The sequence below is a fragment of the Sminthopsis crassicaudata genome, chromosome 2, assembly GCF_048593235.1.
Source record: "Sminthopsis crassicaudata isolate SCR6 chromosome 2, ASM4859323v1, whole genome shotgun sequence".
Taxonomy (NCBI): domain Eukaryota; kingdom Metazoa; phylum Chordata; class Mammalia; order Dasyuromorphia; family Dasyuridae; genus Sminthopsis; species Sminthopsis crassicaudata.
Window position 1 is genome coordinate 347,289,778 of NC_133618.1, and position 16,775 is coordinate 347,306,552.

The following is a 16,775-nucleotide window of genomic DNA, read 5'->3' on the forward strand; positions in this document are numbered from 1 at the left end:
AAAGCTATTAGAAATAATTCAGAATTTTAGCAAAGTTGCAGGATACAAAATAAATCCACATAAATCCTCAGGATTTTTATACATTACCAACACAATCCAACAGCAAGAGATACAAAGAGAAATTCCATTCAAAATAACAGTCGATAGTATCAAATATTTGGGAATATATCTACCAAAGGAGAGTCAGGAATTATATGAACAAAATTACAAAACACTTGCCACAAAAATAAAGTCAGATTTAAATAATTGGAAAGACATTCAATGTTCTTGGATAGGCCGAGCGAATATAATAAAGATGACAATACTCCCCAAACTAATCTATTTATTTAGTGCTATACCAATCAGACTCCCAAGAAACTATTTTAATGACCTAGAAAAAATAACAACAAAATTCATATGGAAGAATAAAAGGTCGAGAATTGCAAGGGAACTAATGAAAAAAAAGTCAGAGGAAGGTGGTCTAAGTGTACCTGATTTAAAGCTATATTATAAAGCAACAGTCACCAAAACCATTTGGTATTGGCTAAGAAATAGACTAGTTGATCAGTGGCATAGGTTAGGTTCACAGGACAAGATAGTGAATAAAAATAGCAATCTAATCTTTGACAAACCCAAAGATCCCAAATTTTGGGATAAGAATTCATTATTTGACAAAAACTGCTGGGAAAACTGGAAATTAGTATGGCAGAAACTAGGCATGGACCCACATTTAACACCACATACTAAGATTAGATCAAAATGGGTCCAAGATTTAGGCATAAAGAACGAAATCATAAATAAATTGGAGGAACATGGGATGGTTTACCTCTCAGACTTGTGGAGGAGGAAGGAGTTTGTGTCCAAGGGAGAACTAGAAACCATTATTGATCACAAAATAGAACATTTTGATTACACCAAATTAAAAAGTTTCTGCACAAACAAAACTAATGCAAACAAGATTAGAAGGGAAGTAACAAATTGGGAAAAAATTTTTATAGTTAAAGGTTCTGATAAAGGCCTCATCTCCAAAATATACAGAGAATTGACTTTAATTTATAAGAAATCAAGCCATTCTCCAATTGATAAATGGTCAAAGGATATGAACAGACAATTTTCAGATGATGAAATTAAAACTATTTCCACTCATATGAAAGAGTGTTCCAAATCACTATTGATCAGAGAAATGCAAATTAAGACAACTCTGAGGTATCATTACACACCTGTCAGATTGGCTAAGATGACAGGAACAAATAACGATGAATGTTGGAGGGGCTGTGGGAAAACTGGGACACTGATGCATTGTTGGTGGAGTTGTGAAAGAATCCAACCATTCTGGAGAGCAATCTGGAATTATGCCCAAAAAGTTATCAAAATGTGCATACCCTTTGACCCAGCCATACTACTACTGGGCTTATACCCCAAGGATCTACTAGAGAAGGGAAAGGGTCCTGTATGTGCCAAAATGTTTGTGGCAGCCCTTTTCATAGTGGCTAGAAGCTGGAAGATGAATGGATGTCCATCAATTGGAGAATGGTTGGGTAAACTATGGTATATGAATGTTATGGAATATTATTGTTCTATAAGAAATGACCAACAGGAGAAATACAGAGAGGCTTGGAGAGACTTACATCAACTGATGCTGAGTGAAACGAGCAGAACCAGAAGATCATTATACACTTCAACAATGATACTGTACGAGGATGTATGCTGATGGAAATGGATTTCTTCAACATAGAGAAGAGCTAATCCAATTCCAATTGATTAATGATGGACAGAAACAGCTACATCCAGAAAAGGAACACTGGGAAATGAATGTAAACTGTTATTTTTACCTTCTGAATCCAATTCTTCCTGTGCAACAAAAAATTCGGTTCTACACACATATATTGTATCTAAATTATACTGTAATATATTTAACATATATAGGACTGCTTGCCATCTGGGGGAGGGGGTTGGGGGAGGAAGGGAAAAAATCTGAATAGAAGTAAATGCAAGGGATAATGTTGTAAAAAATTACCCATGCATATGTACTGTCAAAAAATGTTATAATTATAAAATAAAATAAAAAAAATTAAAAAAAAAAAAAAAAAAAAAAAAAAAATAATTGTCATGAGAAGGGCCCCAAAACAATCAAGAACTCTTAGTTTCTAAATAAATCAAGCTTAAAAATCATTATCTTCTTTTAAAGGAGGCTCTTAAGTATGCAAGTACTTGTAGGTCAAGGGGAATCAAAATGAAAAAAAAAAACTCTCAAATATGGAAGACTAAGAAAGACTGCATATTCTTAAAAGTTTAGAAACAAAGATGATAGAAAATACCTCTCCTAAATGCAAAAACTTTCTAATTTGAAGAAGCAGTATTGGGCTGAGTTATGGATTTATATTTCTTCTGCTGCTGGTTCTGTGTCATACTTTACTTGTGAGTGGAAATGGCCTAATCCCTCATTCGTATGCAAGTTTGGCTAGTTTTCCCTTAAAAGGTATTGATATCATCTGTTGAAACTTAATTGATTTTGATGATTAATGACTTAGGCCGGTAATATCACTTCTTATTTGCCTGAGTACAAAATAATGAGAACTCCATGTTTTCTCTGATGCTTGCCTAGCAGACTATGATGGGCAACACCAAGGTGGGGGCATCTTGCTCAGCTGTATCAATTTAAGTTGTTCTTCATATCCTTTCTTTGCAATAGATTGTCAACTGTTGAATGACCCCATATCCCATTTTGTCATAGCACTGAACATTAAATATTAAGGAACTGGCCTGAGTCAGATCCTGCTCAAAAACAGCGTGCCCTCACTGGCCTCCCTGTGGAGCTTTATGTGGGGATTCTTTCACTTCAATGACCAGAAAGCAGTCCTAAGAGCTAAGAGCTGATTCAAAGTAGATGTGAGCCTGGATAGTATAGATGTTTCCTCAGTGGAGTTTCTGAAAAGGAACTCACTAGTTAAAAAGATGAGGCTATGAAAATAGAGATGTCTCTAAGATGAGAAGGCTGAACCTAATTTGAAACTAGTTCACAGAGTTATGAATTGAGTTGGTCCAGTGCAAATGAATTAAAAGCCCCCAGTGGAAAAAAGAAGAGAAATTATGAATCAATAGCAAAACAAAACCAAAAAAAACTTTTAGAATGTTTCAAGAGAATTAGAAAAAGATAATGAAGAAAAGAGGATGGAAATTAAATCTGAAATTAGGATGGAAATTGAAGCCTTCAAAGAATTTAGCATACAAAAGAATAGTTTAGAATAATAACCATTTTTCCAAGATAGCAAAAACTCAAAAAGAAAATAGGAAGCTCAAAAATACAGATTTGAAAGAAAAATTGACAAACCAGAGCCAAAAGAACCAAAGGAATCAAAGTATACAAGTTCTTATCAAATCAAAGAGACTGAGCTTGAGAAAAGAATGTGCCAAGATAACATAATCATCATAAATCTCCCAGAAAAATATGCATATTAGCCTATGGGAAATTTTTTTAAAAGGGTCTAGAATTGGAAACAGAACATGATAATTAATCTATATGTTATTAGATATTAGTCTTTAAGTTAATGGCTTAACCTAGGAAGTGGTGCCAAATATGGAATCAAATGGAAAAAATTTAGAGTTTAAGGTCAAATAACAAATATTTCTAATAGCCAAGAGAAACACATTTAACTCTCATTGAAAATAAATTTAAATTGCTTAGCCCTACTATGAAAAAAACAAAGACTATTATAATATGATATTCTAAAAAGCCAGGCTGAGCATGATCTACCCCCAAAATAATATGTTCTTCAAAGCTGAATTTTTAGAATAAAAGGAACTTTAAACTTCTTGGAAGTGGGTGAGGAAGGGACAAAAATTCAAAACATTCCTCCAGGTGAATTCTGGATCAGCACGCAAGCTTCAAACCAAACACAAAAATGATGAGTAAATATGAAAAGCCTAAATAAGAAACCCATTGTGATTCTAGATCTAGAGAAGGATGTTTTCTCAAAGATATTCTTATGGTGACAAGAGGTCATCTAAGGCCATCTAAGGAAGTGAGAATATAAGAATAAATAGGCTGAATATAGTGTCATTTGGACCTGAGTTCAAGTCTTGCCTGTTTTCATTTACTGGATTTGTGACCATGGATATTAAACTTGGGTATATGTATTGGTAGGGAGAGTTTACTTGCCAAGATGCAAATATCAAGACATTCATAAACATGAAATTTGAGCTTTATGAGGAGAAAGTCAGAAGAAAGAGATGAATTTCCAGTTCTTCCTTGATCATTATTACTTAAGTTCTTTTGCTTGATTATTATCCAAATTGCACCCAAACTAATTGCGAATATACTCAAAGGCTTTGTACTAGTCTTTTCTTCTTCCTATATTCCCTTTATAACTCTCATAAACTCCCATAGATTTAATTATATTTACTTATATACAGATGACCTCTAGATCTATGTATCTAGCCATCATCTTTCTCCCAAGTTCCAGCCCGCCCATCATTAACTGTTTAATATTTGAAACTGATTATGCTATGAATGTCAGATTCAATATGTCCAAAAAAGTACTCATTTTTCTTCCCAAACCTAATCTTTTTGCTCATTACTTTTTAACTCTACTAATTGTAGTACTTACCTATTTGGTTTAACTTCCTCTAATCTCTCCATATTTTAGTCCATCATCCAAATGGCCACCACTGTGATTTTCCCAGAGTTCATATCTAAACGTATTATTCAGTAATTTTCAGTAGCTTCCTATTGTATTTAGGATCTAAAACAATTTTTTTCTGGAAAATGGAGCTTTCATAAACTAGTTATTATGCCTTTCTACCTCAATTCAGCATGATTCCTCTTCATGCACTTTGTTTCTGTCTCTATAGCTTTGCATAAGCTATTTTTCATTCTTTCTCATCTCTGCCTTAATCTTTGGTTTCCTTCAGTGTTGTTCTTAAGTAATATCTTCTTCATGAGGCCTCTGTCTAGAGAGGTGATGGAATCAGAGTATCTATTGAGACAATTATTTTTGGACGGAGAAATATGTTTTGCTTAACTCTGATTATTTGTGTCAAGCTATTTGTTTTTCTTCTGATAAATTAGAAGGTGGGAACCATATTAATAGGCTGGTCCCTATTTTATGCACCAGGCTAAAGAGTAGTTGCAGATTTGAGTCCTGAGTTTCATAGTAGAAAGCATCGTAGAAGCATTCTGCCAACTATGTCATTTTGAGTATGGAGTGGAGTCCCAGACCCAACATGGACTGCATTCAGATTCTGTGGCTTTTTATCAATGTAATGAAATTGCCATTGCCAGAAATTATAGGTAGCAACTGTATTCCACAGGAAGTTCTCTGATTCATCCCATAGATCTAAGCTACGTCTTGTACTTGAATAATCAAAACAGGGAGTTCGCTCTAATAAAACTGTAGTTTTATTACTTTGAAAGTATAAAGCCTTACAATTAGCTGATAAGATGGGGACAATACTTGTGCTGTCATCAAAACTGAGCTTCAGCCAGAAGTAAGCCCAGTAAGCCCAACCCACCAGGATCAGTAGCTTGTAAAATTGGCCTTTAAGGCTTAAATCAGACATCATCCTAGACAAATGGCTTAGGATGTATGGAAAATTTGCACTCCCTGTCTGGAATTGCCCTTGAGATTCTTGAAGAATAAACACTTAATACCTGGAGAAAGGACATTGGAGACTACACATCAGGTTTCAACAAGCCTCCAAAATTCCTTCCTCTAAATTTATTGAGCCTGGGCCTAGCACAGAGTCCCAATTTATGAAGGAAGCCTGGAAAAAATGAGTAAACAAAAAATCCATCCACAGTAAAAACTATTGTGGAGCAAAGTTGCTTCAAGACAACGTCAGAAAAACAGAAAAGCTCTATAACATCTACAAATAAAGTCTCTAAGAAAACAGTTTGACTTCAAGATCAATTGGATTCCTAGAAGAAATTAGACAATAGTTTTAAAATAAAATTTAAATAAGAGTTCCAGAGGAAACATTTAGAAGCATTAATAGCTTAGTACAAGAAGTGTAAAATCTAACCTGAGTAAAAAATTCCATGAAAATTAGAATGGACCAAACAAAAGTTTATTCTCCATGAAACTAAAAAAATTTAACTAAAAAGCCAAAAAGCTGCAAAAAAAGAAAAAGAAAAAAGCATAAAGTATTTTAAATTAACTGACTTGGAAGATTGCAAAACAAAATCTGAAAACTGTGCTAAAAGTCTGGATGTCTTTTTCAAATAAATTATGAATGAAAACTGCCTGTGAGGGAAGGGAATTGAGTGAAGTGGAAGGATTAGATTACTGCTATTAATACATTCTATTTCTTGGGGGTGAGGTCCTTAAGGTTTTCTAAGGAATCTTTTATTACTGAAATAACTTTAAGGTTCATGCTCAATATTGAACTCTGTGATCAAGAAGTCTCATACAAGAAGTTTCATACCATTAAAACAATGGTATGAGATAAAAACTAAAAGAGAAACAGCTAAAGCAAAATAAAATAAATGAAGGAGTGATTGAATCTGGAAGACTTCTAGAAAATCTCTATTCTAAAAATAATGGACGATGCCAAAGTGTTAAATATATTACTGTAATCTTGGCAGTATTTTTTAAAAATTATCTCAAAGAAAAAGGAAGGGAAAAAGGTAAGAAGACAGTGGGTAAAATTTAATAATTTATGTAATTGGGGGCATAAGAAAATGACTGCAAGCAAGGAAGAAATGAACAACTCTTCAACTTCACTTTCATCTGAACCTGTCAAAGGTCACAAAGTCATGAAGAGCTAGACATAAAAATGCATTCAACTTAACAAGCAAATAAGAGGAAATAGGGAGAGGGGGATATAAGGAAGACAGATTAAGAGAAGAATTAGAAATAAGTAAAACAAATTCCAGGCTCTGAGAATGTATCTAAAAAGTTCCCACTACCTTTGATATGGCATACCTCTCAGATCCCTGGGATGTATATAATCCTGATTATCTGAAGTGTAATATAGTTCTGGTAAGAATAATCCTTGCTTTGTTGAAATGCCCACTCCCTAAAATGAAGCTCGTTGCAGACCTCCATCACTCCCATTTTCTTTTCTCTCCCCCATGTGTATTTCTCTTACCATCCTAGAATGACATCTGTCCGACTCCCAGTGCTTTCATCCAAATTATTTTTCTTCAACTATTCCATCCTTATTTTTTTTTTTAACACAGATCCCCAGGCAGAACCAGAAACCAGAAAAATAATTTCCTCATACTCTTGAGTAAAGGCCTAGAATATAATTCTAACTTGTGTTTTTGTCTTTTTTATCTATTTTAATCTGGATTTTCCCCTTATTCCCTCAGCTGCAACCACAACAACAGTAATTATAATCACAAAGAATGATTTACTTAAAGAATGATAGGATTTTTATTATGTGGAATATAAATTCACTTCTTCATTTTTCCATCTCTTTTAAGTCTGCTAAATCTTTAACTCCATGGTTCATTTTTGTCTCTAGAGATTCTCTTTTTGGACCTCAGTGTCAATTAGCAAAAAAAGTAACAACATTGATTTTACTGCTTAATTTTTCTTTTTAACTTGTTTTAAATTCACTTCTCTTGTTTGAGATGGTTGTTATGTTATGTTTTATGTTTTTGTTTTTTTGCTTGAATGACTTAAGTATCATTCATGTAAATTCTACTTTATCTTTTATCATTCATGAATTTTAGAATGAAAAGTTCTAGTATTTTTGTTTCTTATAAATGTTGACTAGTTTGATAGCATTCTATTTGTTACACTGAATGTGGTGTGACTTTGATATTGGCAGCCTTTTATATATTTTGTTAATGAAATTTGGACATTTAACCACTAATTAGGTATTTAAAACTAGGGTTTTTCTCTACAGCAATCTATAGATTATATCAGTCTTTGCCTTCAGTTTCAAGTAATTTCAAGCATTTTTTATTATTCCAGAAACATAATATTCAGAGTTTTTCATTCATATTTTCCTTGAGAAATCTTTTCTACTTCAGCAATTCATGTATAAGATCAGTCTATTTTATATGGTATTCATAATATGATTTACTAGTGTTATTTTCTCTTGCTTCAATTATGTCAGAGTTTCTCAATATGTATATTTGAATTTCAAATCTGCCATTATATATTTTGCAGAACCTTATTGTTTTGTAGACATTCTTTATCAAATAGAATACCATGAATGAGTGAATCTCTGAGTATGGGAAAAGGAATGATGTGCATTAAGTTTAGAAAGATAGGGACAAAGTTTGGAAAGACATTAAAATCAAACACAGGACTTTATATTTTATCCCAGAAATAACAGGGAATCATTGGAGTTTAATGTTGAATAGGAGTGTGATAGTCAGATATGCACATGAAGGAAATAATTTGACAAATGTGTGGAGGATTTTATGTTGGATACCAGGATACCAGTTAAGAGGACATTGAAATGGTTTGGCTGAGGGATCATAATAACTTCAGTTATAATTGTTGTTATGCAAGTAAAGTTAAAAGATACAGATAAAGAAAAATACAATACTTGGCAAATTATTGAAAAATGGACTCCAAAATGGACTGTATTATTGAAGATATTGCTAAGATTATGAACTTGAGAAACTGGAAGAATTGGGCATCATTGACAAAAATAGGAAGTTTGAAAGAGGGGAGGAGCTGGCGGGAAATGAATTTGTTTTACTCATGTTGATTTTCAGATGTCTTCAGGACATCTGATTTGAAAAATTCAATAAGTATATATTGACACAGAAAGATTCCCTAGTAAGACTAGAGTTAGGTATATAATGTCAGTTATCTGCATACAGATAATCATTAGAGCTGATGAGGTATTAAGAAAGTTGGTACAGAATGAGAAGGCCCCAGATAGGATGACCAATAAAAGCGATTTCTTGATCTCTCAGGTCTGATTTTCCTCATTTGTAAAATGACTGTAGACTTTGATCTTCAAGGTCCCTTCTAGCTCTTAAGTTTTATGACTAACTTATGAAGTTTTTACTTAAATAGCTCCTTGAAAATAAGCCATTTTATGTATATGACTTTGTTAGGTAAGCATATTTTATAGATAGTGTTTATAATTATATTTTGTAGTTTTGTAGTTGCTTTTTATATAAATCAATATAGAGCTACATTTCAGTAATTTTTTTCTTTTGCTTTGTTAAGGATATAGTCAACTTCAGGTAAAAGATATTCTAGTGGAATAAACAAATTATGTGCTGCCAGTGTTAACTTGTGGGGGAGATGGAAAAATATGAAAATCTTGTAGGTACAGAAAAATTAATACTGTTGTAATAGACCAAAACAGTTTTCAGATGTATGATTTCTTGAATTGCAGTATGTATCAGATATCGTTATAGATATATAATAACATTGAATTATGATGATGAAATTCTATTTGCCTTTTACTGAATTACTCTGAAATCAAAACTTTCTTTCTTTCTTTCTTTCTTTCTTTCTTTCTTTCTTTCTTTCTTTCTTTCTTTCTTTCTTTCTTTCTTTCTTTCTTTCTTTCTTTCTTTCTTTCTTTCTTTCTTTCTTTCTTTCTTTCTTTCTTTCTTTCTTTCTTTCTTTCTTTCTTTCTTTCTTTCTTTCTTTCTTTCTTTCTTTCTTTCTTTCTTTCTTTCTTTCTTTCTTTCTTTCTTTCTTTCTTTCTTTCTTTCTTTCTTTCTTTCTTTCTCATATTTCAATACCATAATGCATCATAAGGGCATTACACTGATACACCATCCTAGACTAACTTTGTTTAGTCCTCTTTATACAGTTATACAGAAAGTTTCTTTATTACAGAAATTTTTTTCTTATAATTCTCATAAATGTGATTTTTATTATTGTTTTTATATTTATATCTCTCCTACAAGATTTTTAATAATCTCCTTGAAGAAAATGTCAATTGTCTTTGTGTTATTTTTAGTTGCATATAGTGGTTAAAATATTTTGGAATGATATTGAACACATGAAAATTATGATAGCTTATTTTTTTCAGCATGTTCTTATTTGGAGATTCCACATAAGAAATAATATTCTTTGCATAGAAGACTAGAATCCTATCCAATTCTCCTCAGACTCCTTTTTTGTCCCACAGCTCTGCTACCATAAGAATTAAGAGAGTTTTAGTCACCATTTGAAAACCAAAAATCATTTGTATTAGAATCACAGAAGCTATCACTGTGGTCAGCACTTATATATATTTATTTGATTTGCTCATGTGTTGACTTTTTGAATATTATATTGATAGTGAACCTCCAAAACTTTAACATTAAATCCTTAGGAAATATATATTACGTAACTTCTAGGTGACTAGGCAAAATACATGCAAGTGCATATGTGTGTGCGTGTGTGTATGTATATGTAAGTATGTATGTATGTAGTAAGTCACCTTCATTAATATAAAGCAAGGAGTAAAGTTCACATTTTCTGGCATATAATCCAGTGTTTATTAGTCCTTCTTTATGTGAATACAAAGAGTGGTTGTGGTAGTTTTATTCTGTTTCTCTGATAGCATCATCAGAACCAAGCATTGTATGCAAAACTAAAAGAGCTTCTCTAAAAATCAGATGTATTCATATTTTCAACCTTAAATTTGATCAAATTGCATTTTTAATTTCAATATTTTTGTTATACAGATATAGTCCAAAGTTGCCATGAACAAGAGACTATATTGAAAAAGAAAAATTCACAGCCAGATGACTAACTTGTTGCCAGTACTGCTGGATGCATGTACCATGAACATAATAAACTAGCAAAACAGACTTTGAGAAGACAAAACTTCTGATGGATAACCAGAGGAGCTTTCAAGTCATTGACTTCCACCCAGAGGATGATACTGCATACTTTAACATTGAAAAATTGAAGTGAGTATTAAATGCTTTAAATTTAATATCAGAAGTTAAGAATAGGGGAAAATGTATAATCTGTTCAGTTTGGGTTGTATTTCTACTATTGCAGTTTTTATTTGCATTTTTGAATTTGAGGTCTCTGGCATGGTATTCCATCATTTCTTTGGATATATTATGATCTAATCAGTGAACCTGATGCTCTTGGTAATAATACTCCTGGACTTTGCAATTATTTTATTCCAGAAACAGTTTTTTGGAGGATTGTGGGAAGCTGGTGGAATAAGTTGGTAAATTTCAAGCTCTCCCAATTTCCCCACAAATAGAACAAATTTGCACCTCAGGGCAAACATACAAGACTTGGGATAGACCTGGGGTCCTCCTGATACAACTGGAGAAGATTTGAAGAAAGACCTGGGACTGAGATTAACCCAGGTGAAGTGTAAACATTCTGGACTAGCTCTGCATAAACAGCTAGTGGCCCCAATATTCCCTGAGGCTAGCTGAGTGTGGCTGGAACCTCAATGGGAACCACAGAAACTTTCACCTCCCAAACTGTTTGTGAAATCCGGGTCTAAGTCCAGGAAAATTGAAAGAACCTCAGCTAATTAGGAATGTCAGGTCCATTGGAGGCCCTGGGGGAGAAGGAAGACTCACACCTGTGATTGCAGAAGTAGCTGGCAGAGATGCTGGCTGTAGGTACTTGCTGGAGGGTGGAGCTATCAATTTGGGGTTCCTAGTCTGACAGGAGAGCTGAAGATAAGCGTGAAGCACCTTCTCCTCAATCTCAGATTAGAGGTGCTTACTCCTTTTATTTAAAAAAAAATGAATCAGCAAACAAGAAAGAACCCCACATAGAAGCATACTGTGGGAACAAGGAAGATCAGGGTTCATCTTCAGAGGAGGACACCAAAGTAAAAGAAACTTTTGCCCCAAAGAGTAATGTGAAATGGTTCCCTGCCCAGAGAAAATTTATAGAAAAACTCAAAAAAGAATGTAAAAATCAAAAGAAAGACATTGAGGAAAAGCTATAAGTAAAAAATAATAATAATAAAAAAAATATAAACCATCCAATAAAAACAAGAACATTATGGGGAAAAAATGTTAACTAACTAGAAAAAGAGATAAGAGTCTCAAAGATGAAAATAACTCTAAAATTAGAATTGGTCAAGGGAAAGCCAGTGAAGCTATGAGAAACCAAGAAATAACAAAATAGATTATAAAGAATGAAAAAAATAGAACAGAAATTGAAACATAAGAAAGACAATAGATATGAAGAACAGATCAAGAAGAGAAAACAGAAGAATAATCATTCTGCCTAAAAGTTGTGACCAGAAAGAAAATCTATAATACAGGAAATAATCCAAGAAAATTGTCCTGAAATGATAAAAAATGAGGGGAAAGTAGAAATAAAAAAAAAAAAAATCCACTGATCACTACCTCAATGAGATACTCTGTGGAAAACACATAAGAATATTATTGCCAAATTTTGAAACCCCCAGATCAAAGAGAAAAATTTTCAAGAAACAAGAAAAAAAATTAAAAAATACTGGAGTTACAATTAGAATTCTACAGGATTTATCAGCAGCCACAATAAAAGACTGACAATCAAAAGAATAAGACTTTTGGCCAAATATAAAAAAAAAATCCACTGATCACTACCTCAATGAGATACTCTGTGGAAAACACATAAGAATATTATTGCCCAATTTTGAAACCCCCAGATCAAAGAGAAAAATTTTCAAGAAATAAGAAAAAAAATTAAAAATACTGGAGTTACAATTAGAATTCTACAGGATTTATCAGCAGCCACAATAAAAGACTGACAATCAAAAGAATAAGACTTTTGGCCAAAAATATTATATCCAACAAATTTATGCATAATATTGAATGAGAAAAAAAAAGAGATATTCAATGAGTTTGTTGATTTTCAGGACTTTCCATCAATCAAAGGCAGACTTAATAGAAAATTTAACATATAAGAGCCAATGTCAAAAATCAAGTTCAAGAAACTCAACATGGAGAAATTGTTTGTTTGTTTTTACATGGGAAATGTATAGTATATGTTTAAGATTAACATCAATAATATGAAAGCTCAAAAGAAAGATTGGGGCAGAGTTAAGGTAAAAATAGTAATTTTGTTATGCAAATGAAGTGCAGAGATAAAATAGATAACAGAGGCATTAAAGGGTAAAGGAGGGCTCATAGTTCTGAAAATCTACTCCCATTGGGAATGAGTTCAACAGGCACTATATATATATATATGCTACGAAGGATATAGTATCCTCCAAAAATCTATAAAGAAATAAAAGGAGAGGGATTGGGTAGACAGAGAAGCAAAGAGTGAGGAAAGAAACTAAAGGAGAGATCCAGGAGCTGGAGGGTAGAGTGGGGAGTTAGGGGAGATTAAGTAATAGTAAAATATTAATTAATTAATTAATTAATTAATTAATAATAGCAAAGTAGGAGCAGAATTAAGGCAAAGGGTTGGGTTAGAAATTATTATTTTTTTTTTTTACTAATTTCTCAGGAAATTATTGTCCAACCATTTAAAATTATTATTTACATTGTTATATATTTTATTTATTTTAAAATCTTTTTTTTAGGACTATTTTGAAATTATTTTGAAAAGTCCTCCAGAAAATTTTTGGGAACTTGTCACCAAGAGATGGGATGTAGTGGAAACTTGGACAGACTTCTATAATTATTGCATCTTCTGTTGTATTCACAGGCCATATTCTGTCCTACCTCTTGATTTAGTCACACCTAGCAGACAAGCCAAATGGTTTGAATTATAAAAGGATTGATCTGGGTTTAGTGGTCAGTTGTCATAAATATTTTTCTAAGATAGAATTACTTATAGAAAACTTCCTTCATTTTCTAACTTAGTGACTAATAAAAGATAGTTATTATTTTAGGTTCTTTTTCTTCTTGTATTATGCATTTTAAATTACAATTATTAAAGTTATTTTGATTTGATTTTTTTATGGTTATCAGAGCCTAGTACATTTTAAATAATAGCAATAATAAAACTTTGAACCTCTTGAATTAAGCCAAATTTATATTTTGAATTTCTCTTATGAATATTTATAAGAAAGCTTTATATCTTTATAATTTTTCATCATATCTTCCTTTTTAGAAAAATTAAAACATTCTAGTATAATGATATATTCAGTTATAATGATTCAGTTTATGATGATGATAACCATACATCTTTTGATTCTTTTTTGTTTTCTTTATTATTGCAGTATTATAGAACAGAAAAGCAGTGATCTACTCTTTGATTTTATGGCACCTTTTCAAATTACAGAAAATATAGATAAAGACAAGATGATATCACTCCTTCTAAAAGAATTGAATATTCTCAGGACAACCAATAAAAAGGTACATTATAGGTAATCTGAAAACTGTATAACATCCTATAACTTACTGTCTATCTTTTAATCCTTTATAATTTAGCTTTATTATTTGTTTTATTTTTACACTTTAACAATAGCTCTACAGGTTTACTTTTTAGTCTGTTAGCATATGTATAAAGTATAAAATACTCTAAACATGTAATTAACAAAAATTTTATTGATTTATTACTGTGTTTCTTTTAGAACTATGTAAAATGTACAAAAACTAGTTTCAAATTACTTTTTTAAAAAGTATTTTAATTTCTGCCTTATGTTTTACCTTTCTAGTATTTGTAATTGAGTTTTAATGTATTGAAATTTGGCAAAATTTTCCCTTTTCTTTGTTTTTCTTAGGTGATTTTATTTTTATGGAATTAAAGAAACTTATCGTTTTGTTTCACCACTTTCTTTGAATCTTATACCAGTTTTATTACTTTAACAGATCTTTTTTATTCTATTTACTGTTTCTACACATTCTTTCTATTCTGATATTTCTGTCTGTTATATTTTTTCATTTTTACTTTGTTGTATCATTCATATCTTTATCAAGGTTATTGCATTTCTGATAATTGGAACTGTATTACTCTACTTGCAGAGACCCCATTTATAAAATGGCAAACAAAAGTTTCAATTTACGTATTTTTTTATATCCAGCATAATTTTTTAAAATGGACTTATGATTTCATTGATATAGAAAGTTCCTAGTGAGGAATCCTTTTTACCAATGCAGACCTGTAATTACTTTGAAATTTAAGTTTTTGAAAATTCTTTAGAGCTCTTCAGTAGCCAAATGACTTGCCCACAGTCACAAAGCCGTTTTGTGTCAGAGGTGAGATTTCAGCTTTGATCTTACTCTGATGACAGTTCCTTATTCACTACACCATGCTGCCTCTTAGTCTGCTTAGAATTAGTCATGCATATTTTAGAATACTATATTCTCTTTATGTTTTGTAACTGAAGGTCATTGTGGAGAAAGTTGAGACTTTCTATAAAGAATAGTTTTCATAACCTCATATGAATAGATTACCATGAACCATATCAGCCTTTTTTTTTCCTTACTATATTGAGGACTATATCGTAACATAATTTGTTTCCTTTGTAATCTTGCGTATTTTATTTTATGCATTTAAAAATTATTCTGAGAAGAGGATACATAGGCTTCAGTAGACTGCAGAAGGATTCATGACACAAAAATATTTAATCCCTGTTCAAAGAGAACAATAGCATTGATTAGTCTAGAAAATTTTTTAAAAAAGGAAAAAAAAAACACTAAGGGAGAACTTAATAAGAGTCTTGAAATATATTGAGCAATTTCATATGAGGGAGAGAGAAAAGCAGCTCATTCTTTGAGTCAATCTACAAATATTTATTGTACGTCTGCTGTGTAGCAGGCATTGTGCTAGTATTTCCATTTGGGATAGATAGGACAAGAAAACCCTTGAATAGCAGCAATAAAGATTTAGATTAGACTTCAGGATTAACTTTTTAACTTTAAGAGTTATGAGATTTTGGATTCAATTAATAAGAGAGGTTGTAAAAGAGTCACTTTCTCATTTTTTTAAAGTATAGTTAGTACTATAGTTAGTGAATAATTTTCTAAAAGTAAAAAACTGATTTTGATTAGTTCCTGAGGTATATTCACTATTATGTTCATGATTCTTTTTGTTTCTTTAACAAATATGATTCTTATTAGTACTTTATTCATTTTCATATTTTTTTTGCTTTGACAAAAAATTTTGGTTTTGTTCGGAATTTCTATAAACAACTCTTAATTAGTATCAAATATTATAATTTTTATAATATTTAGAAATAATATGCGCAATTAATACATTTGAGGGAAAATATAAACTTTTTCTTTGGAGTTGATTATCTATGTTCTGTAAGCCAATCAGATAAGAAACTTCATTTCAACATGTTTTCAGCTTCAAGAAAAACTGGCTCAAGAAGGTAAAGAATTGAAAACACTAAAGCTTGAACTGGAACTCCTAGAGAGAGCGACAGAAGCTAAAATTGCTGAAAAGACAGCAGGTATAGTAGATAAGTATTTGACAGATGGTCATATGAATGATACTTGAGAATGTTATATGACGTGGCTCAGTGAGTACTAGCTTGTTTGCTAAAGGAGGAGGGATTTGTGATGAAGCACAAATTTTGGTTGGGGGGGGGGGGACTGCTATTTAGAGTTGCTTAGAAAATAGGTGGCTTTAACATCCTGGTACTGGTATTAGTGAGAGCTTTACCTGTATTCATACTGATTTGGGCATTAAATGCATTGTTAACACCATGTCAATCCAATCACAAAAAGGTTGTTTGTTTTGTTGGAAAGGCTTAAACAAACAAGACGAAATAATGATTACCACTGCCTCTACCTTTCAACCAGCAGTTCACATACCATTTATTGTTTTAGCTTGTTCAGAGAAATATTTCTCCTTTGTATGGAAATAGTCACATTCATTGCCAAAATGAAACATTTAGTGGATCAAAATTTTGTTTTCTGTAGTTATTGAATTTTTATTTGATGAAGTGTGTGATAAGGAAGAAAATAATGCTTTTCTAAAAGAAGGTTAAAATGTGATTTTAAAAGTGAA

The 16,775-nt window shown here is 31.8% G+C and overlaps 1 protein-coding gene across 4 annotated transcripts in view; it reads left to right on the forward strand.

The window, feature by feature from the left end:
- LOC141556502 (mirror-image polydactyly gene 1 protein-like) overlaps positions 1 to 16,775 on the forward strand; it is a 259,090-nt gene that overhangs the window by 85,915 nt on the left and 156,400 nt on the right. For all 4 annotated transcript variants that reach the window (XM_074290699.1, XM_074290700.1, XM_074290702.1 and 1 more), the window contains 3 exons: positions 10,580 to 10,807; positions 14,038 to 14,173; positions 16,110 to 16,215. In XM_074290699.1, the coding sequence (XP_074146800.1) occupies positions 10,728 to 10,807; positions 14,038 to 14,173; positions 16,110 to 16,215 (322 nt within the window). In that variant the 5' untranslated portion in view covers positions 10,580 to 10,727. The remainder of the gene's footprint in view (positions 1 to 10,579; positions 10,808 to 14,037; positions 14,174 to 16,109; positions 16,216 to 16,775) is intronic.